General features: G+C 38.0%; 1 protein-coding gene across 1 annotated transcript; it reads right to left on the reverse strand.

Annotated features, from left to right (window-relative positions):
* Positions 1-9377: 9377 nt before the first annotated feature.
* Positions 9378-11153, reverse strand: LOC133516995 (ATP synthase subunit beta, mitochondrial-like). The gene has a single exon (XM_061850097.1). The coding sequence runs from the start codon at positions 11068-11070 to the stop codon at positions 9520-9522; it is 1551 nt and encodes a 516-aa protein (XP_061706081.1). The 5' UTR covers positions 11071-11153; the 3' UTR covers positions 9378-9519.
* Between the last annotated feature and the right edge of the window lie 11790 nt (positions 11154-22943).

Here is a 22943-nt window from a genome sequence, read left to right on the forward strand (position 1 = left end):
TCATGGATTACATGAACCATAGAGGTATAATAATATAGAGATGAAATGGGGGGGAGGGGCAACAAATAACCCAACTAAATTACGTAGGATGTTTTGGGTATGTTGTCAGGAATGTTAAAATGTGTTTTTAATTTTGTCGCATCGCATGTTCTGTCCCTCACGGGCCCACGCGTATAGCACAATACATCTATATAAATACTAGATCTATGAAATTTTATTTCGGTGTATTGTGGCGCCGCCTATTTAATGTTTTTTGATGGACACTTTTCATACATAGAGATGTTCCTCCTTTTATTCCACACTCCATAAGCAAATGTATATTTGAGTGTCAAAATTATCGTAACGGCTTTATATTTGTGATAATGATAGATATCCAAGCGGTTTACAGAAAATTTAGACGTTTTTGACTTAAACCAAGGAATCGACCACCCAAAAGGTGCTCATTCTTATTGTAGCCTGTTTCTCAAGGAGAGTGTCATATTTTGCTTCAGAACAAAAACTTTTTGAGTCGCATCGTCCAAGGGCTGAAATTATTGTACTTACTGCGTACGATAATGCTCTTTGGTACGTACATCGTACCGGAGCCCAAATTATCGTACGTGTACGATAATTATCGTACGCCTGGCAACGCTGATTAGCAATTGGCATGAGTGAGCTGAATAAAAGTTGAACGAATAGGGTTGTTTCCATGTACAAATCTTAGGGCAGAATTGTATCCCAATAAATTCTTTTGGATTATAAGAACATGTTAAACTACTTTTAGTGGACCTGTAATGACCATATTTTTGTAAATATTGAATTTAAAATATCTTTTGGCACACGTCACGTGACCAAACTCGAAACGTCATTGAAGATTCTGATGACGTCACAACTCTCGGATTGACACTGTTGACAGTTAGGCGATAAACAACAAATGACAAATGTCAGTTGACAGTTCGTATCTTCTACGTGTGTACGTTATTAGTTATATGTCAAACCGTAAACTGTGACGTCACACAATTTTCAAACAGCGTTTTGGGCGCGAAATTATCTGTAAAAATATATTTTGTTAATTTAACATACTTAAAGCTGTTTTTAGTATAAAAGTTCAATTTTAGGGCAACTTTTAGTTAATATAGAACGTAATACAAGCGTTTCAAAAAATTGGAATCAACCCTATTGAATTGACTCGACTTACAGATGGGAAAACATAACAATGAAATTTCGATTATTAAAAATAAAACTTTGAGGCAAATCCACGGGGCAATCAACGGACTATTTGATCAGAAATTTTCCATACAATAAAGCAATTCCATACAAGTGTCACAAATTGATGATCAAACGAACTTCTTGAAGTGAGGTTCGATCGATATTATATGAGTCGTTTCATTTGAAGACCATTTTATCGTTAATATTGGTCATAAATCATAATCGGCGAGCCATATTGACGTTAGCGTCCACTCCACCACCTAATTTGACCAGACAATATAAAGGCTAATTACATCCACACTCGCTATCGCCCGATGTCAAGCCCGACGTCGGGCCCGAGCAAGAGTATTTTTCCAATTCACAAAAAATCAGCACATCTTGTACAATATTTGACATGTTAAAAATACTTTGTCTTTTATTGCCAAAAATGTTCAATATTTGATAATTTTTGCATATGAACCATTTTTTTCATACGTTTCAAATATTGTTAACGATGTGCTGATATTCCGCGAAACGGAAAACGATTATCAAGCCCGACATCGGGACTGACTTCGGGCCCGACATCGGGAAGTCTGGATGTAAATGGCCTTTTAATCAAATTGGCGAAAAAGTTTTCCCGCCTGGACTGACTTATAGTAATAACCTAATAACAGTTAACAACATTTGAAATGTAAAAAAATGGTTCATATGCGCAAATATTGTTAGGGTCCTACTGGACGTAAAAATGATAATGCGGACTGTATAAAATAGGCTGGTTTATTCCGCCTTAATTACAAAGAATCCCGGCCAAACAATTATAAAAAACTAATACGGTATTCGTCCGTTGCCGGTGGAATATGTGAAGAATAGTGTGTGCTGCGCGGCGCTTGCGGCTTGCCGCGATGACGTCGCGCTCTGTCCGCCGCCCGCGCGTCTTCTCCCGTGCGTATGTCCAGTACTTAACATGCTGCCCGGGTTGAAGTATGTGGAGGAAGACTTCAAAAATCTGGAAGGGGACAGATGTTGTTAAAGGCCCTCCGAATGGTTCCTCTCCTCGTCTTTATTTCCGCAACCCTACTGACTCTGTCGTTGCCTGGGTACAGTTGAGCTACGCGCCCTAAAGACCACACTAGGGGTGGAAGAGCCCGGTCTTTTATTAAAACCAGCGATCCGACTTTCAGCTCCTTGTTTGAAGATTGCCTCTTCAGTTTTTGCTGCAGCAGGCCGACGTATTCAACCGAGAACCGGGACCAGAAATGCTGCCGTATGACCTGGATTCGCTTGTATCGTTCCAGACGATTGATGTTCACATCAGACACTTGTGGCTGAGGTATAGACATAAGTGAACGGCCAATTAAAAAGTGAGAAGGAGTTAAAGCCGAAAAATCGGAGGGATCAGTGGAAAATGGGGTGAGAGGACGACTGTTTAACGCTGCTTCTATTTCTGTGAGGCAAGTCGCCATTTCCTCATAAGTTCAGAGACCATGTCGGCCGCAGAGACACTGGCGTGTCTCTTAACCAGATTCAAATGGTCGGACCAACTGTCCAGGAAGACCTTTATTCCATTTTGCTACGTTTCCGGCAGCACAAGTACATCGTAACTGGTGACGTCAAGAAAATGTATAAGGCGATTGACCTTACACCTTCTCAACGCTCTCTTCAGCAAATAATTTGGCGATATGATTCCTCACTGCCTTTAAAAACCTACACTCTTAATACCGTCAGCTTTGGACAAGCTTCGGCACCGTACCTAGCAACTAAGTGTTTGGTTTCATTGGCATCTAGTGTCATCGATAGCGACGTCAAACAATCTATCCAGCGGGATTTTTATGTCGACGATTTTTTGAGCGGCTCATCGACTATTGAAGACACAATTAGGCTGTGCAAGGGTGTCATATCTATTTTAAAATCAGCGCAGTTCAATTTAAGAAAATTTCAATCGAATAATACGTACATACTTGAACAAATTTCACCTAGTTCAGAGCCAAATAATATTCTGGACATTTCAAGCACTGATAACAATAGTTCTTCAAAGACTTTAGGTTTAAACTGGATTTGTGACTCTGATATGATGTCATTTGCCATTAGCATTCAACATAATGAAAAAGTAACAAAACGTCATATTCTATCAGTCATCAGCCAAATATTCGATCCATTAGGCCTGGTTAACCCTTGCGCATTGTCGAGGCAAAAATTGTGATGCAGAGGCTTTGGATTGAAAAGTGCTCTTGGGATCAAGAGGTCTCGCAGGAAATCAAGGAAATGTGGTTATCATTTGTTAACACTGCCTCTTCTTAACTATGTAATGGTATCTCGCTGGGTGATTGCTGATAACTCAGTGAGCCATAAAATTCACGTCTTTTCAGACGCTTCAGAGCGTGCATACGGTGCGTGTCTATACATTCGTTCGATTGATACGTCAGGTCAGGTACAAGTGCATCTTTTGACATCTAAAAGTAAAATAGTCCCAATTAAGCCAACCACCATACCTAGGCTTGAATTGTGTGAGGCTTTGATGGCTGCAAGGTTGTGTAACAAAGTGGTAAGCTCATTGACTCTGCAATTTAGTGAATGTAGATTCTGGTGTGACTCTACCATTGTACTGGGGTGGTTAAATACACCACCAAATAATTTGAAAAGCTTTGTTCGCAATAGGGTCCACGAGATCCAAGAGAGCACTGGAGGTCACACGTGGAGCTACATACCGTCGAAGGACAATCCGGCGGATCTTGTTTCTCGTGGGGTGAAGGCTGACCAAATCAGCGGTTCATCCTTGTGGTGGTGAGGTCCGACATTTCTGTCGGAACCAGAATCTCAATGGCCAAAAATGCCCAACACACACGTGAAAGAGTTGATTAGATGTTCTCTGGCGCTTGTTGATGATCGTAGTACTGATTGCATTTCTAAATTAATCGAAAACAAATCAAGATTTATTAACTTACAAAACATAACCGCGTACTTGCTAAGTAGGGATTGCAAACCGGATTGATTTTCAATCCGGCCGGATCCGGCTGGATTTTGGCCATAATCCGGCTGGATCCGGCCGGACCGGATCCGGTTTGGTATAGGGATATCAAAATTAATTAAATGACATATTTTTCTAGTTTTTTGCGTAATACGTATTCCTAAATCTATAATTTGAAGTTAATAAATAACTTCTTAACAATAAAATAACCCTTAGTAGTAAAAAGTGTGACCTTGTCAATATCACTTAAAAACCCAAATATGAAATCGGTCATTTATTATATATAACCATTCACAAGTGCTCAAATTTTCGTTTACAATTATAAATTTGATTAGTTTCCAAAGCCCGGTAATGGGATGTGGGGTGGGAATTGGAACTCTTTGAAATGACAAGTTTTCGTAACTGTTCCTTGATTGAATTCTTTGTAACGTTGACATCCATTCTAGTGAGAAAATAAGATATTTTACTATTAACCAAAATGATATTAAATTTTCCCTCATTTTTTGCCCAAGAAAGTAGTAGTCTGTATGATTTTAAAAAAATACCTTTTTATATTTACAGAAAAGTATATTGGTCAAATTTTAGGGAATGGAACACGACTTACACGACACAACGATCTCATGTGAAAAATAATAGAGTGTAGAATTGAAATCCATCGCGGAAAGGGACTCCTTAAGAAAAGTTACATGGATCAAATAAAGAATTGGCTAGACGTAGAGTAGCATGTACCATTAAGGAAATTGCATAAGATTGGATGAAATTGTAAATACAAAAGATTCTCTCTCAAATTTGAATAGAAAATAAACAATATTTTATCATATATATATAAACTCGAAGTAAACTAAAGATTATCAATGTTATCATTTCATTTCATACATTCATTTTCAATACAAACTTACAATCTTATATTCATTCACACATGTAACACATATTGATTAGCCCAGCTCTAGTCGGTTGAGTACTGCCGACTTAATCCTGCTCATTTGTTTACTTTTAATCTCCTATCACAACATTATGACACTCTTTTCTTCTCTTTAGCATAAATTACAAATGCCTTCCATGGCATCTCCATCGTTTAATTTTTCCTTCTATTACAGTATTTATGTAATCGTCGTATCGTGCCACCAACATGAAAGGCAACTTCTGTTCCCAGTCATCGTCATAATAAATATATTTTTATTTAACTAAATTTAAACGTTTTCATTCGTTTTATGCTCTGTTCAAGTTCATACCTCTCATCCGTCGCCTTTTCCTCATCTAAACCGCACAGTGCGTGCTGTATTTAGGCGTTTTTTTTTATTTGACCGGATCCGGTCCGGATCCGGTGATTTTTACCGGATCCGGTAGCTCCTGAAAAGTGCCGGATCCGGCCGGATTACCGGATCCGCCGGACCGGATTGCAATCCCTATTGCTAAGATTTATACATAACTGTAAAAATCAGAACAATAAATTAACTGGTCATCTTTCAGTTCAAGAACTTCAAAATTCGTTAAATTTACTAACCCAAAGCACAACAGGAAATGTTCCCTGACGAATATGCTGTTCTAAAAGCCGGCAAGGCACTACCTAACGAAAATCGTTTGATTTCATTAACGCCTTTCTTAGATACAAATAGTATCATGCGAGTTGGTGGTTGGTTATCAAAATTCTCCTTATTGTTATAACACAAAGCATCCAATTATTTTATGTAGCAAACACCATTTAACAAAAATCATCTTTCGACATTTTCATATTAAATGTTTACATGCCCCATCTCGACTTCTTCTAGGAACTATAAAACAAACTTATTGGCCATTAGGTGGCACAAATCTTGCGAAAAACACCGTAAACAAATAATCCTCCTGGCGAAATAGTCCCACTGGATTGTCTGTAGGGATTGCAAACCGGATTGATTTTCAATCCGGCCGGATCCGGCTGGATTTTGGCCATAATCCGGCCGGATCCGGCCGGACCGGATCCGGTTTGGTATAGGGATATCAAAATTAATTAAATGACATATTTTTCTAGTTTTTTGCGTAATACGTATTCCTAAATCTATAATTTGAAGTTAATAAATAACTTCTTAACAATAAAATAACCCTTAGTAGTAAAAAGTGTGACCTTGTCAATATCACTTAAAAACCCAAATATGAAATCGGTCATTTATTATATATAACCATTCACAAGTGCTCAAATTTTCGTTTACAATTATAAATTTGATTAGTTTCCAAAGCCCGGTAATGGGATGTGGGGTGGGAATTGGAACTCTTTGAAATGACAAGTTTTCGTAACTGTTCCTTGATTGAATTCTTTGTAACGTTGACATCCATTCTAGTGAGAAAATAAGATATTTTACTATTAACCAAAATGATATTAAATTTTCCCTCATTTTTTGCCCAAGAAAGTAGTAGTCTGTATGATTTTAAAAAAATACCTTTTTATATTTACAGAAAAGTATATTGAAATTTTAGGGAATGGAACACGACTTACACGACACAACGATCTCATGTGAAAAATAATAGAGTGTAGAATTGAAATCCATCGCGGAAAGGGACTCCTTAAGAAAAGTTACATGGATCAAATAAAGAATTGGCTAGACGTAGAGTAGCATGTACCATTAAGGAAATTGCATAAGATTGGATGAAATTGTAAATACAAAAGATTCTCTCTCAAATTTGAATAGAAAATAAACAATATTTTATCATATATATATAAACTCGAAGTAAACTAAAGATTATCAATGTTATCATTTCATTTCATACATTCATTTTCAATACCTACAAACTTACAATCTTATATTCATTCACACATGTAACACATATTGATTAGCCCAGCTCTAGTCGGTTGAGTACTGCCGACTTAATCCTGCTCATTTGTTTACTTTTAATCTCCTATCACAACATTATGACACTCTTTTCTTCTCTTTAGCATAAATTACAAATGCCTTCCATGGCATCTCCATCGTTTAATTTTTCCTTCTATTAGGTACAGTATTTATGTAATCGTCGTATCGTGCCACCAACATGAAAGGCAACTTCTGTTCCCAGTCATCGTCATAATAAATATATTTTTATTTAACTAAATTTAAACGTTTTCATTCGTTTTATGCTCTGTTCAAGTTCATACCTCTCATCCGTCGCCTTTTCCTCATCTAAACCGCACAGTGCGTGCTGTATTTAGGCGTTTTTTTTATTTGACCGGATCCGGTCCGGATCCGGTGATTTTTACCGGATCCGGTAGCTCCTGAAAAGTGCCGGATCCGGCCGGATTACCGGATCCGCCGGACCGGATTGCAATCCCTAATTGTCTGGATTGAAGCCATAATTAAAAAGAAGAAAAAGAAATTTAGTTTTTTCTTTGCAAGTGTGATGAAAAACATTGTAACTCCGGGGGTAAGAATATTGCATCCAAAATTTCACTTACACAATGTAGGTACTATTTCACTTCTCATGCTCGTAAAATTGACATTGAAGTCGCGTGTTAGCGACATTAAATTGCAGTACCTGGGCGACCGAGCTTTGCTCGGTTATAACTATTTATTGTAATATGGTGGTGTATAGGTGATAATATTAACTAATTTTTTTTACTAAATTGAACTTGTCTAAAACAATAAAAATTAAAAAATTATATATAAGCTTAAACATATAAAAAAAAAACAAAAGTTAGTCACCGGGCGAGATTCGAACCCGTATTAACACTCGTTTAGCAGTCCGCGTCTTAACCCACTGGACCAGACAGACAGTGGCCCGTGGCCGGCAACACGAAATTAGCGACCATATTCTGCGTCGAAAGAAAAACGCATGAAAACGCGAAAACACGCGTTTTCCCAAACATAAGACTAATCTAGATAGATTGTATACCCCCAAAAACCAAATTTCAGCGAAATCGTTAGAGCCGTTTCCGAGATCACAGAAATATATATATATATACAAGAATAAAGGTATTATTGCATATTATGCTCTAGAGCATAAACTGAAATTATCTATTACGACCCTTATTAACTTAGCAGTAAAGTTTAAAATCTGCCATACAAACTGCCAGTTCTACCCGCGCACCCGGCCGGCGGCGCGTCCCCGACCGACCCGAGTACGATTTTCGTTAGTCTTGAACAAATACGTTAAAATAACCTAAAATATTGGAAATTTTTGTAAATTTTCCTCAAAATCGAAGTGAAAAGCAGAGTGTATAACTCAGGCATAAATGTCCATTTTGATCCTCAATTACTCTTATAATTGCCTCGGATAAAAACGGATCGCTTTATGCCCTTCTTGCCTTGTTGTACAATCTACTATAATAGAAAATTGTGTGTCAGCAGTTTCATAATAAATTTAACACAATTATTTCGGAAATACAATCACCAAGAATGGGTCGTTATTAAGCTAGAGAATAAACATTAGAAATTGTTGTATATTATATATTAAAAGTATACATCTATTTCTTTATTATTATCATTTATTTCTAATGACGACCCTCTTCTCTCATGGGGACCCTTATTACTGTGACATATTTACATGCTCAATTTTATTTATTCTCTTCTAGCTTAATAACGACCCATTCTTAGTGATTGTATTTCCGAAATAATTGTCTTAAATTTAATATGTAACTGCTGACACACAATTTTAATTTAATACTTAACTATTATAATTTTGAATGAAATATTGATTGTCATTGTTATTTTTCATTTCTATAAGTGTTAAACAAATTGACAATCACAATATAAATTCCTGAGAATTTATCATGTATTATTTTTAATGAAATTGTATATTGAGATTGCAATTTCACTGAGCATGGTCCAACATGCTCTTGGCCGGTTTTATTTTATTTATTGTCGAAGACATTTTTTTGAAGATTAATTTAGCACATTAATTTATTTAGAAGCGCAGCGTTTAAGTTACAAAAATTCGGTAAATGTAAACCGTCTATTAATGGCCACCTTCCAATAACTGGCCATCATTTTATACTAACTTAAATGGCTAAAATAAGTATTCTATTTATTTATTTACACAATTCAAGTAAACCAAATAACATTACTTCTGAAAATTTACTTGGATTGGGTAAATATTAAACAGAACCCTTTTAGTATAAAGTGGCCAGTTATTGCAAGGTGGCCGATAGACGTTTTACTTATTTCGTCAATATTTTTTTATTATTAAGCGTAACCAAATTAATTGGAAGAGGTATAATGAAAACGAAAATGTCTTATTAAAACTATCAATTAATGGAACTAAGGAATGGGAGATTTTTATGTGGCTATAAAAATATAATCCTTTAGAAATTTATTTAATTAATAGAAAGTTAAAATCAAACAAATCTAAAACTATGAATGCCACGTGAAAACGATAAATAGGTATAATCACTAGGTTTATTAAGAAATACATTTTTATTCTCCATTCACATCAATAACAGTTTAGGTGCCCTTGGCGAGGGTCTCGGCCTTGGCTACAACTTCCTCGATGGGCCCGACCATGTAAAAGGCGCCCTCGGGCAGGTGGTCGTACTCGCCCTGCAGGATCTTAGAGAAGCCCTTGATGGTCTCCTCGAGTGGCACCAGCTTGCCGGCGTGGCCAGTAAACACCTCGGCCACCTGGAAGGGCTGTGACAGGAACCTCTGGATCTTGCGGGCACGTGCCACTGTCAGCTTGTCCTCCTCGGACAACTCGTCCATACCCAGGATGGCAATGATGTCTTGAAGGGACTTATAGTCCTGCAACATCTTCTGCACGTCACGTGCGATGTTGTAGTGCTCGGCGCCGATGATGTTCGGGTCCATGATACGCGAGGTAGAGTCGAGAGGGTCCACGGCGGGATAGATGCCCAGCTCGGCAATGGCACGCGACAGCACAGTGGTGGCGTCCAAGTGAGCGAAAGTGGTGGCTGGGGCGGGATCAGTCAAGTCATCAGCAGGCACGTAGATGGCCTGTACTGAGGTGATGGAGCCCTTCTTTGTGGTGGTGATTCTCTCTTGCATAGTACCCATATCAGTGGCCAAGGTCGGCTGGTAACCCACAGCAGATGGGATACGACCCAGCAAAGCAGACACTTCAGAACCAGCTTGAGTGAAACGAAAGATGTTGTCAATGAACAGCAGCACATTCTGACCCTCCTGGTCACGGAAATACTCGGCCACAGTGAGACCCGTAAGAGCGACACGGGCACGGGCGCCTGGGGGCTCGTTCATCTGACCGTACACCAGCGACACCTTGGAGCTCTTGTCCTTAAGGGAGATGACACCAGACTCAATCATTTCCTGGTACAGATCGTTACCCTCACGTGTGCGCTCGCCCACGCCGGCGAAAACGGAGTAACCACCGTGAGCCTTGGCTACGTTGTTAATGAGTTCCATGATGAGTACGGTCTTGCCGACACCAGCACCGCCGAACAAGCCAATCTTTCCTCCCTTGACGTATGGCGCCAGCAGGTCCACGACCTTGATGCCGGTGACCAGAATCTCTTGCTCTACGCTCATGTCCACGAACCCGGGCGCCTCGGCGTGGATGGACGCCCTCTTGTCGGTAAGGATGGGGCCGCGCTCGTCTATGGGCTCGCCGATCACATTCATGATGCGCCCAAGCGTCTCCACGCCCACGGGGATGCAGATGGGTGAACCGGAGTCGTGTACGGCCTGTCCGCGCACCAAGCCCTCGGTACCGTCCATGGCGATGGTGCGCACCGTGTTCTCTCCCAAGTGCTGTGCCACTTCCAGCACGAGCCGGGGCTGCCTGTTCTGCACTTCTAGAGCATTCAGGATGGCAGGCAGGTTGTCTTCGAACTGAACGTCTACAATCGCACCGATGACCGCGACCACCTTACCTTGCCCCTTGCCTGCGGCTTTGGCAGCATAATCCCTCTTGTTGATGGCCGATAAAGCAGCAGTTATGCCGCATTTTGTGATGACCTTTTCAGTAACACACTTGGCTGCTAAGAAGCTGCTTCCAACCCTACTTACTGTCCCTAACATTTTCGATTATTCGGAGAGCTTGGGTGAACAGTAATACGCAGCCGGCAGTGTTGCCAGAGCACTGAACGCTAAAAGTACGACCCGGATCTAAAAAAAGGTACGATTTTCCCAAAAAATCTGCAGCGATCGATAAGAAATAGTTTTTGAAAAACTGTATGTGACAACGCCAAAGAATTTTTTTTTAAATAGTCTTGATACTTGTGAATTATTCTACCACTAAGCGATTGTGAAAATCAGGCCTATATTTACATCATAAAAATATCGGATGAAGTACGTAAAAATATATATATATATATATATATATATTATTTTATGTCTTTTATTAGTACAGTTTTGATGTCTACCGTTCTCCAAGTCTTCCTCAATTGCTCAAAGGTTAATTGGAAGAGATCCCTGAAAGGAATAATGTCCCCTTTGTACAAATGATGAGTGTTCTTTCCTGTTTTATGTTTCTTTTTGTACAGTAAAGTGTTTTACTACTACTACTACTAAAAATAAAATAAAAAATGAATTATTCAGTAGCACAAGCTATTTTACAAAAATCAGGTGGGTGCCTCTTTTTAAGTATAAAAACACCTGTGTCATAGTGACCCTGCCTATGAAGCCGATGGTCCTGGGTTCGAATCCCGGTAAGGGCATTTATTTGTGTGCACAGATATTTGTTCCTGTGTCGTTTATTTATACGTTTCTGCACTAAAGAATTTTACTTTCCCAGGACGATTTTTATTAAAATTTGATATTAAATGGATCTCACTGCGTTCTAGCGCCAAACTACCTCGACAGAAATTACTGCCTTTCATCCCTTAGTTAACAATCTACTATTAATTGATAATCCACTACATTAGTATGGAGGAATCCGGCCTATTTTGAGAAACGTTGTCGACATATCTTCTAAAACATACCTAAGACTGGTACAGATGTGTTTCTCGGTGTCTCCATAATACGAATTGAACGGTTTTAGTTTATGGAGGGGGGACGGCTTGGAAAAAAGGAGGAGAGAGTTGGCGGCCGACCATCAATGATATTTTGCTCACATCTTGAGTCCTATGGAACCGATCGGTTCGCATGTGTCATTTGAAAGCATGTTAAACGTACTTACTATAATTATTTATTAATGACCGTAGTCATAACTGTAGTCGTTTACAAAATATTTGAAAATATATAATTTTTTACTGTGCATGGGTGGCATAAGTACTGATAAAACCAATAAACTCAATAAATTATAATTTTACCGTAATTATTAAAAAATATACGGGACATTTCATGAGCTTTCCAAAAACTGAAGTTTTTTTGGTGTATGATATTATATAACCAAATAATAACGAATTTCGTTCAGCGCGGGTAACACAATAAATAATAACTATGCCTAATTATTCTAATTAATATAAATAATAACTGGAATTAATGTAATGACTAACTATCCCGGAAATTTTATGTATGCGCGTGTATTTTATGTATGTATATTTTTGGAAAGGTCATTAAATTTCCGGTATAGTTATTATTTATTGGGTTAGAAGCATGTTTTATCAGAACTTACGCTAAGTATTTATTTATTATTGTGTTGTTGTGGGCCGTTGAGTGCCACGTTGACCAAGCAGTGATCTATTGTGACGGCCCTTTAAAGTTCGTTACTAATGCTCGCGTAATGTTCTGTATCTCATAGGGTTGCATCAATACGTACCGCCCTAAGTAGGTACTTCTTTTTAACATAAGTGGTCCTCAGGATCAGAGAATGTGCATTGCAGTCTCCTCTGACTCCTGGGAATCCTGGGCTATAACCGCGAAAATCGAAGTTTGTCAATTGCGGGTATTTTTCTTTGTCACTCTAATTACGTCTTAGTGAGAGTGAAGAGAAAGATCCCCGCAATTTGCGAATTTCGGTTTTCGCGGTAGGCCCCCTGGTAGCACCTGCATGTCGCATCTTGTTTCTTTGTTTGTTCAACTTACAGTGTCCAGTCAATATTCTAGTTACCGCGCAGGTTTTGTGTCTTTTGAGCCCTAGAAGCTCCTTAGCAGTTTAGCACCCTTTGATAAGAGCTTTCGAGTGTTCTTGTCCTTTGACGAACTTTCACCAATCGATTGCTCTTGTCTTTTATAAGTTACAGAGCAGATAATATACATCCCGTTTTGTGATACCTCAGAACGGTTCTTGGCCGACCAGGGGTCAGTGTGCGCCCTTTCTAGCGAGTTCGTCCGCTTCTTCGTTTCCGTAAATGTCGGAGTGCCCTGGTACTCATCTAAGTGTGACTTTGTTGGAGTTAGCACTTGCTAATGCACTGGCATTTAGGTTTGTTTTACAGTTCTGGACTAGTTTTGAGTTTGACTCAAAGGATTCTAGTGCCAGCAAAGCAACTTGGCTGTCTCGAGTTGATGTACCTAAATATGTTGGTGTCTTAGGCTTCTATCTAGGTTAATCTCCGCACATTTGTTGATGTGCTGAGGCTAGTTCCAAGAAAGGCAATGATGTAGGATGTGAGATCTATGAGAGAGCACCATAGATCCCACATCCTACATCATTGCCTTTCTGGGAACCATCCGTGTACCAAATATAGCTTCCCTCTTCGACGTACATTAGGTCGTTGGTCTATTTGTCTCTAGGAGGTATTTCTACAGTATACAGTTTGGTATAACGACTTACAGTGTGCGTGTTATCAGTGGGCATGCTAAGGTCCTATTTGCAAAAACCCAGGCCTTTAGTTTGGTTATTGCTTGAGAGGGCCATTTTGGCCTGTTTAGCGTGTATATATACTGTAGACGCACTGCTTGGCCTCCTTTTGCATCTATAATGCAGGCTCTTTTGCAAGTATAATGTCCAGCAGTGCATCTAGGACTGCCCCCGGCGTCGAGGAGAAGGCGCCTGTTACTGTGAAGTTAAACAAGCCGTGCGTTGCACGCTGTTTAGAGTTTATGTTGCCGTCTTTTGGCTGGTTTTGTTACACCAGACTGCGGAGGCGTAGGTGAAAATGAGCCTCACTACCGCTGTGTATGACCACATAGCAATTTTGGTTCTTATGCCCCATCTTGCTCCTGCCATTCGACAGCATGGTCATTTTCGTTTTTTGTATAATATTTCTCATATGAGGGACATGAGGGTTCCAAGTTAACTTTTGGTCGAAAGTGACTCCTAGGTATTTGACCTCGTCTGGGACTGGTATTATTTGTCCATTATGTCTTGGTTCTGTTGGTTCAGCTTTTCGAGCTTTCGTTTCCTTGTGAATGGTACTATCACAGTCTGCTCGGATTAATGGACGAGTCACTTCCTTTAAACCATTTGAATATTGTGTTTAGAGCTCCTTGCATTCGGTTGGATATCGCGTATCCAATAACGCTGGGTGGGCCTTTGATAATGACTACAAGGTTGTCGGCATATTCTTGTGTGTCATAGTCTTGGCCTGACATAATTGCAAGAAGTTGGTCCACTGCTAGGGTCCATAATAGTGGGAATAAAACGCCTCCTTGTGGGTACCCTTTTTAGGGTTCCGTAGCCAAATGGCAAAAAACGGAACCCTTATAGATTCGTCATATCCGTCTGTCTGTCCGATTATGTCACAGCCACTTTTTTCCAAAACTATAAGAGCTATACTGTTCAAACTTAGTAAGTGGATGTATTCTATGAACCGCATTAAGATGTTCACACAAAAATAGAAAAAAAAACAATAAATTTTGGGGGTTCCCCATACTTAGAACTGAAACTCAAAAAATCTTTTTTCATCAAACCCATACGTGTGGGGTATCTATGGATAGGTCTTCAAAAATGATATTGAGGTTTCTAATATCATTTTTTTCTAAAATGAATAGTTTGCGCGAGAGACACTTCCAAAGTGGTAAAATGTGTGTCCCCCCCCCCCGTAACTTCTAAAATAACAGAATGAAAAAACTAAAAAAAATATATGATATACATTGTCATGCAAACTTCCAAAATTTTTTTTCATCAAACCCATACATGGATAGGTCTTCAAAAATGATATTTAGGTTTCTAATATAATTTTTTTCTAAACTGAATAGTTTGCGCGAGAGTCTTCCAAAGTGAAAAAATGTGTGCCCCCCCCCCCCCCCCCCTGTAACTTCTAAAATAACTGAATGAAAAATCTAAAAAATATATATGATATACATTACCATGCAAACTTCCACCGAAAATTGGTTTGAACGAGATCTAGTGAGTAGTTTTTTTTAATACGTCATAAAATTAAAAAAAAAATTTTTTTCATCAAACCCATACATGTGGGGTATCTATGGATAGGTCTTCAAAAATGATATTTAGGTTCCTAATATATTTTTTTTCTAAACTGAATAGTTTGCGCGAGAGACACTTCCAAAGTGGTAAAATGTGTGTCCAAAGTGATAAAATGTTAAACAAGATCTAGCAAGTAGATTTTTTTTAATACGTCTTAAATGGTACGGAACCCTTCATGCGCGAGTCCGACTCGCACTTGGCCGCTTTTTTAGTATAAAGTTCATGCTCTATAGCAGGGGTTCCCAAAGTGTGCGCCGCGGCGCCCTGGTGCGCCGTAGAAAGTAAAGAGGGGCGCCGTGAGTTCTATCATTATACGAAACCACAAATATTCGCGGGTACCTATTTGAGCGCTCGCATCGGCAAATAATATAGCGTCGTGTCACTCTTTTTCGACCGTGATTTTAAATTTACAAGGGCGCCGTTGCAAAATACTAAACTTGTAACTGCGCCGCATGTTGAAAAAGATTGGGAACCCCTGCTCTATAGTGTAAATTAATCTGTGTTATTATGTTCCTATTCAAATACTTTTGGTACTATTTTAATAATAAAATTGCCATACCCATTCTGGGTCCATGAGACACTTACTCTTTCGCATGTAAATACTTTTGTAATTACCATGGTGCAATAAAGGAGGAATATGATATAGTATTAAGGCGCAGGGTAGGGCAAGGCATTCTCCATACAAACCTTGTGCAAGTTTTATTCGTTAGTTTTGGCACTATAGCATTTAATTTAATTTTTTGCTTGTATATATTGGATATACGCAGAACTTGATGTAGAATTTTTTCTATATTAAAAAAATACAAAAAAATAAAAAATAAAATAAAAATACATTATCTAACAGAAAAATAAGCATATTTACCAAAAATAATAACTGTAGCGCAAACACAAACGAAGAAAACCGCGCACAAAGTTTGTATGGAAAGAGCTTGCCCTACCCTTCGCCTTAAAATTCGTCTTAAGGAGCAGAGTAGCTACTTTATTCGAGTACATGCTATGTACCCATCTGGTGGTGGTAGTTTCGTCTACTCCCTTTGATTTCATACCATTGAGTATGGTCTCTGTGGGTGTATTGTCGTAAGCACCCTCGACATCAAGGAACCAGGTCCAGTAGGGCAGTCTCTGTAGATTTTCCCCTTTGGTAGGCATGTTGGTTTACACTTAGTGGTCTTTCCCAAAGGTGTTTCGCTCTAATATGCTGATCAATGTTTTTTTCCATTGTTTTGAGTAGGAACGATGTTAGACTAATAGGTCTGAAGGAGTTGTACTTACTTATGTTATCCATGCACGGTAAAAAATCATATGTTTTCAAATATTTTGTAAAGGACTACTTATTAGGAAACAATTATAGTACGTTTAATATGCTTTCAAATGATATTTATTAAGAATTCATTCGTAGAACAGAAACTGAGAAATAATTAAACGGCGACGACGGTCGGTCGCCATTTATATGACGGTGCGTAGTGATCCATGCTGAACAAAATTCGTCATTACTTGGTTATATAATATCATACACCAGTACAACTTATATTTTTGGAAAGCTCATGAAATGTCCGGTATATTTTGTAATAATATTTATTGCAGTAAAGTTATAATCTATTATAATAATAATATTTACTTATGCCATCTATGCATGGTATTTTTTTTTCAAATATTTTTTAAACGACTACGTTTATAACCACGGTTATTAAGAAATAATTATAGTATGTTTAATATGCTTTTAAATGACACCTCATACGAACCGGTCGGTCCTATAGGACTCAAGATGAGAACAAATATCAATCATGGTCGGCCGCCATCTTTCCCCCCTTTTTCGACCCTCCCCCCCCAACCCTCCATAAACTAAAACCGGTCAATTCGTATTTTGGAGACAATATGGAACACATCCATACCAGTTTTAGGTATTTAGAAGTGATGTGTAAGTACCAAAATCGTGAAGGAGACGACTTTTGGTTAATCTGCCTTTAGACTATACTGGTATTAGTTTAGTACGCAAAATAGTACGGTACAAAAATACTCATACATAATTTGGGCAAAATGTACGATTTCAGTACGGTTTTGGGCGGGGTAAATGTTTAGTACGCATACTCCTAAAAAAACGTAACTTCGTACTAAAAAGTATTATCAGGCAACACTGGCCGCCGGAATTATGTAACGTAAACACAACCGATTAGACCAATAGTGGGACCGGATTTTTGCCCTATAAGTTTCGATAATTCTAAAGAGTGAAAAGTGATGTTTATCTGGTATGGGACATATTTTTAAGCATATTTGTAATATATGAAGAAAATTTAGAACGAGCGTTAGATATAAATAAGGTATTTATGTATTTTTATTGATGAATTTTGAATATTGAATTAAAGTACAAAATTTAAGCATCGTCTTTTATAATATGTATGAGGCTTTATGCTATCAAATTTTTAGAAAAAAAATCAACGTGCTTCTTTGTCAAACTCAAATTAGCTTATTATTTTGTCAATATTGAATTAAAGTTTGAAAAATCCACAATATCATATCTAAATTCTTAAGTTAATAGGCAAGGCAAAAAATTAGAAGAATAGGATATGTGCTTTACAATTAATATGCGTTTTTTGTCCTGTAAGATCTAATATTGAATTAAAGTCCGTAGAGATAAGTCTATTACTATAAAATAATATATGCAGCCATTTTATGGAAAGGTAGAAATATCTGTGTGTAGCTTGCATTGTAATAGTAAAATCAACTTAAAAAGGCGCGAAATTCATAACCACGCCGCGCTGGTCCGTCAACATGTCGGCTCGGCGCGCGGAAGCCTATCGTAGCCGACCTAGTGAGCGATAGATACCTCGCCCCGCCCGCGCCCCCCGCTCAGCTTCGCAAGCGCTGTTTGTCTTTTCTTTCAAATCATTCATTTGTTTATTTATCGTGCACATAAATTAAATGCGGACATTACATGAATTTAATTATAGAATAAAAGTTATTATGACTTCAAAATGAGTGAAAAATGTTTGATATGTGTACTGTACTGACTTAGTAACAGAGAAAAAACGAGGAATTGAGCAGTTAATAACTGCGAGCAAATAATCTTTCTTGGTGATGGGAAAGTTAAATATTTCTACGGGAAGGAGGAACTACGTTTCCATAAAAAGTGTAGATTATACATTGAGTCGAAGGCTATACCGGCGTACAAAAGACTAATGGAGGTGGCATCAGAGGGCTTACCGCGAACCACGTTCGACGTGTTGCCTCCCTGTCATACTTACGTACGAATTTACAAGTGCGACAGAGAGGTAACACGTCGAACGTGGTTCGCGATAGGCCCTCAAATGTACAGCCAAGTGACGATGATGAAAATTACATTTTCAAAACTTTTGTCTTTTGTTACCATTGTGTTAGCGGCCTGTACTTACTTTCAACATATATTAGTAGTTTATGGTACTGCTACATAATAAAAGGCATTAAAATACACGAGTGTGGGCTTAGGAAACGAACGAAGTGAGTTTCTTAAAAAGATCACACGAGTGTTTTAATGCTTAATTATCTTATACCTTTAAACGAGCAATTCTTGTATATATATATTTCCGGGATCTCGGAAACGGCTCTAACGATTTTGCTGAAATTTGGTATATGGGGGTTTTTGGGGGTAAACAATCGATCTAGATTAGTCTTATGTTTGGGAAAACGCGTGTTTTTGAGTTTTAATGCGTTTTTCTTTCGACGCAGAATATGGTCGCTAATTTCGTGTTGCCGGCCACTGTCCGTCTGGTCCAGCGGGTTAAGACGCGGACTGCTAAACGAGTGTTACGGGTTCGAATCCCGCCTGGTGACTAACTTTTGTTTTTTTTATATGTTCAATTTTATATATAATTTTTTAATTTTTATTGTTTTAGACTAGTTTAATTTAGTAAAAGAATGTAGTTAAGATTATCACCTATACACCACCATATTACAATAAATAGTTAGTTATAACCGAGCAAAGCTCGGTCGCCCAGGTACTGTATAGTTATTGCAGGTAGTTCGCAATCACATTTTTAGCACAGGCATTATAAGAGAGGTATGGGCATTGTAAATGTCATCTGGCTCTGTGTGGTAGGGCACAGCACAGCGGATGTCATTCCAGATCTAGAGCAGAACCCAACTGGGGAAGTACCTCCACCTTACAGAAAATCGCAGCCAAATAACACTAGACCCTACTCATAGTGTTGTGTTCCTGCCGGTGAGTAAGGTTGCCAGAGCTCAACGAGGGGTGGGAGGGTGTTAGGGTCGGCAACGCGCATGTAACTCCTCTGGAGTTGCAGGCGTACATAGGCTACGGATACTGCTTACCACCAGGCAGGCCGTATGCTTGTTTGCCACCGACGTAGTATAAAAATAAATTAAAAAAAACAAACAAATTAAAATATTTCATACGACATGTGCTAATTATTTGTCTCAGTGTAAACAAAAATATATCATAATTATGATATCAATTTTCAAATTCAAAATGGCGGACATGTTTTATAACTTATTTTAAGAAATTATGAGTAGTTTTAGACTTTAAAAAGCAAGAAATTGTTTCTTGCTTCTGTTTGTATATGTATCATGTAGTATTTGATGTTTTCATTATTTTTGAAAGTCCTCAGGGTGCCGATTACGAAAATGACATCCATTATGGAACCCAAGATGGCGGACATTCATTTTTCTTAAAAATCGGTATGGGTGTCATCTCCGAGGTTCTTCTAGGTTCCGATTACGAAAATGACGTAAATTTTGCAATCCAAGATGGCGAACATAATTTTTTCTTAAAAATCGATATGGGTGTCATATCCGAGGTTCCTCGGGATTCCGATTACGAAAATGACGTCTATTTTGAAATCCAAGATGGCGGACATTAATTTTTATTAAAAATCGATATGAGTGTCATCTCCGAGGTTCCTCGGGGTTCCGATTACGAAAATGACGTTCATTTTGAAATCCAAGATGGCGGACATTAATTTTTCTTAAAAATCGATATGGGTGTCATCTCCGAGGTTCCTCGGGGATCCGATTACGAAAATGACGTTCATTTTGAAATCCAAGATGGCGGAAATTATTTTTTCTTAAAAGTCGATATGGGTGTCATATCCGAGGTTCCTCGGGATTCCGATTACGAAAATGACGTCTATTTTGAAATCCAAGATGGCGGACATTATTTTTTCTTAAAAATCGATATGGGTGTCATCTCCGAGGTTCCTCGGGGTTCCAATTACAAAAATGACGTCAATTTTGGCGGTTCTTGTTGGTGCAGATTTCAAAAATAGAGACCATTTTAGAATTAAAGGTGGTTGATATCACGGCTACACACATCGACACCCATTTCAAAAAGTAGCGTCCGCCATATTTATTTGCAAAATAGATGCCATTTTTGAAATCCACACCCCTAAAAACCCAGAAAACAACACCCATGACGACTTTTTCAAAAAAGTGACGTCCGCCATCTTTATTTCCAAAATGGACGTCATTTGTAAAATTAGTACACATACATCATACAACATGAAAACTAAAAACATTTCCATCCTCTTTTGGGCAGTTGTGTAAGTCTGTGATAACCCTAGGTAGGTACGGAGACCTTGAGCGGTGTCGGCATTTACGCAAACATCAAAGGCGTCGGCCCACTGTTACTTTTTACACTGTGCTTTTAGTGTGTAAACGAAAACGTCACATGATATATCAAAAGAAAAGTTATTTTATCTTATACCTTTAAACGAGCAATTCTTGTATATATATATATAATTATATTTCTGTGATCTCGGAAACGGCTCTAACGATTTCGCTGAAATTTGGTATATAGGGGTTTTTGGGGGTATACAATCTATCTAGATTAGTCTTATGTTTGGGAAAACGCGTGTTTTCGAGTTTTCATGCGTTTTTCTTTCGACGCAGAATATGGGCACTAATTTCGTATTGCCGGCCACTGTCCGTCTGGTCCAGCGGGTTAAGACGCGGACTGCTAAACGAGTGTTACGGGTTCGAATCTCGCCCGGTGACTAACTTTTGTTTTTTTTATATGTTCAAGTTTATATATAATTTTTTAATTTTTATTGTTTTACACAAGTTTAATTTAGTAAAAAAAATGACCTATGTAATTAGAGAAATCGACAATAGATGGCGTTACTCTGTGACAAGTGCTGTAAGGTTAAAATCGATTGTAAATAATAATAATTGTCAGTTCACATTTTACTTTTTAAGTTTATGTAGATTATCACCACCATATTACAATAAATAGTTATAACCGAGCAAAGCTCGGTCGCCCAGGTACTATATTACTAACTGTACTAGGTTGCCTTTTTAACAAGTTGGTCCAGTCCATGGTTGCCTAGGTACATTTTATTTAAAAATCGGTTAATCTAGGCGACCATTAACTGGACCAACTTTTTTAATACGGCAACTTTCAAATAAGCTTTCATTTGATATATCATACGATGAAATAACAAACAAAAAAAACTATCCGTACGCAATCTTACAAGGCAACCTACTTGAAATGTATCACTGTGAATTTTGTCTTACATTTATTTCTTATCAGAAATAAATAACATGAGGGTGCATATACCTTATAACGTATCTCTATATAACTATCGGTTATCAATATTAGCATTAGCGGTTAACAACAACATTCCCCTTAAAACAAATAACTATCGCGAGGAAAATACCAAGTCCAAACATCTGAAAAAAATCGGGAAAGAAAAGCTGCAACTGGCTTTTAAAATGGTACAAGGAAGGGTGGTCATCTGTATGAGAATGTGTTTTTTTTGTCTCTATTTGACCCAATGGTTGACTGGTAGAGAATGCCTTTTGGCATTAAGTCCGCCATTTGTGTTTTTTTTTTTGTTTGTGCAATAAAGTTTAAATAAATAAATAATATTCATGTAACGCGATAACGAATTCTACGTGAACGAAACCGCGGGCAATACCTATTATAGTAACAACAAAATAACAATTTTCTATTGCTATTAATTTGAATTTTTTTGATGGACCGTAGACGCAGTCAAGGGCACCCCGCTCCCCACTACCGTTGTTCGCTGCCTCCTGCCACAGCGCGCGGCGCGCGCAAACTTGCCGCGCGTTTGAAACGTAACGTATTTATATAAGCAAGGAATGCATACATATCAGTAATGAGTGTCGCCGTGATTTTATATTTCTAAATTTTTGTTTAGTAACTGAGATCATTGTTGATGATCGATTATTATTAACTCTACAAACTTTAATTCAATATTAGCTATACTGCTTAGCCTGAAATCAATATCTAGACAAGCACATTGTCTACATGTCTAACTTTTTACTAGAATACTAAGTTGATCGATAATATCGTAATTTTGCAATATCAGCAACTCTAATTCTATATTTACAAAATAACTCGTGTTTTTACGTTTACCAGAAAGCAGCTGTTCCAGATTTCTAAAAACTGAAAATTGTACATAAATTGAAGTGTTATTCGATATGCTAAAGTTTTCTGTAACTTTAATTCTATATTTACTTAGTTATTAGCAAAATTTAAAATATTTAAATATAACCGAAAGCTCAACCTTAAAATTTCTAACTTTTTACCAAAGTATTATTTAACATACTCCCAATGACATATCAAAAAAGAAAAAACTTTAATATTATCGAAACCCATTTTTGTTCAACCGCTGGTCTAGATGCG

The sequence above is a fragment of the Cydia pomonella genome, chromosome 4 (assembly GCF_033807575.1).
Source record: "Cydia pomonella isolate Wapato2018A chromosome 4, ilCydPomo1, whole genome shotgun sequence".
NCBI classification, from domain to species: domain Eukaryota; kingdom Metazoa; phylum Arthropoda; class Insecta; order Lepidoptera; family Tortricidae; genus Cydia; species Cydia pomonella.

What these genes read in the sequence shown, in the direction of transcription:
- LOC133516995 (XM_061850097.1), bottom strand. Translation starts at nt 11,070, where the DNA reads ATGTTAGGGACAGTAAGTAGGGTTGGAAGCAGCTTCTTAGCAGCCAAG.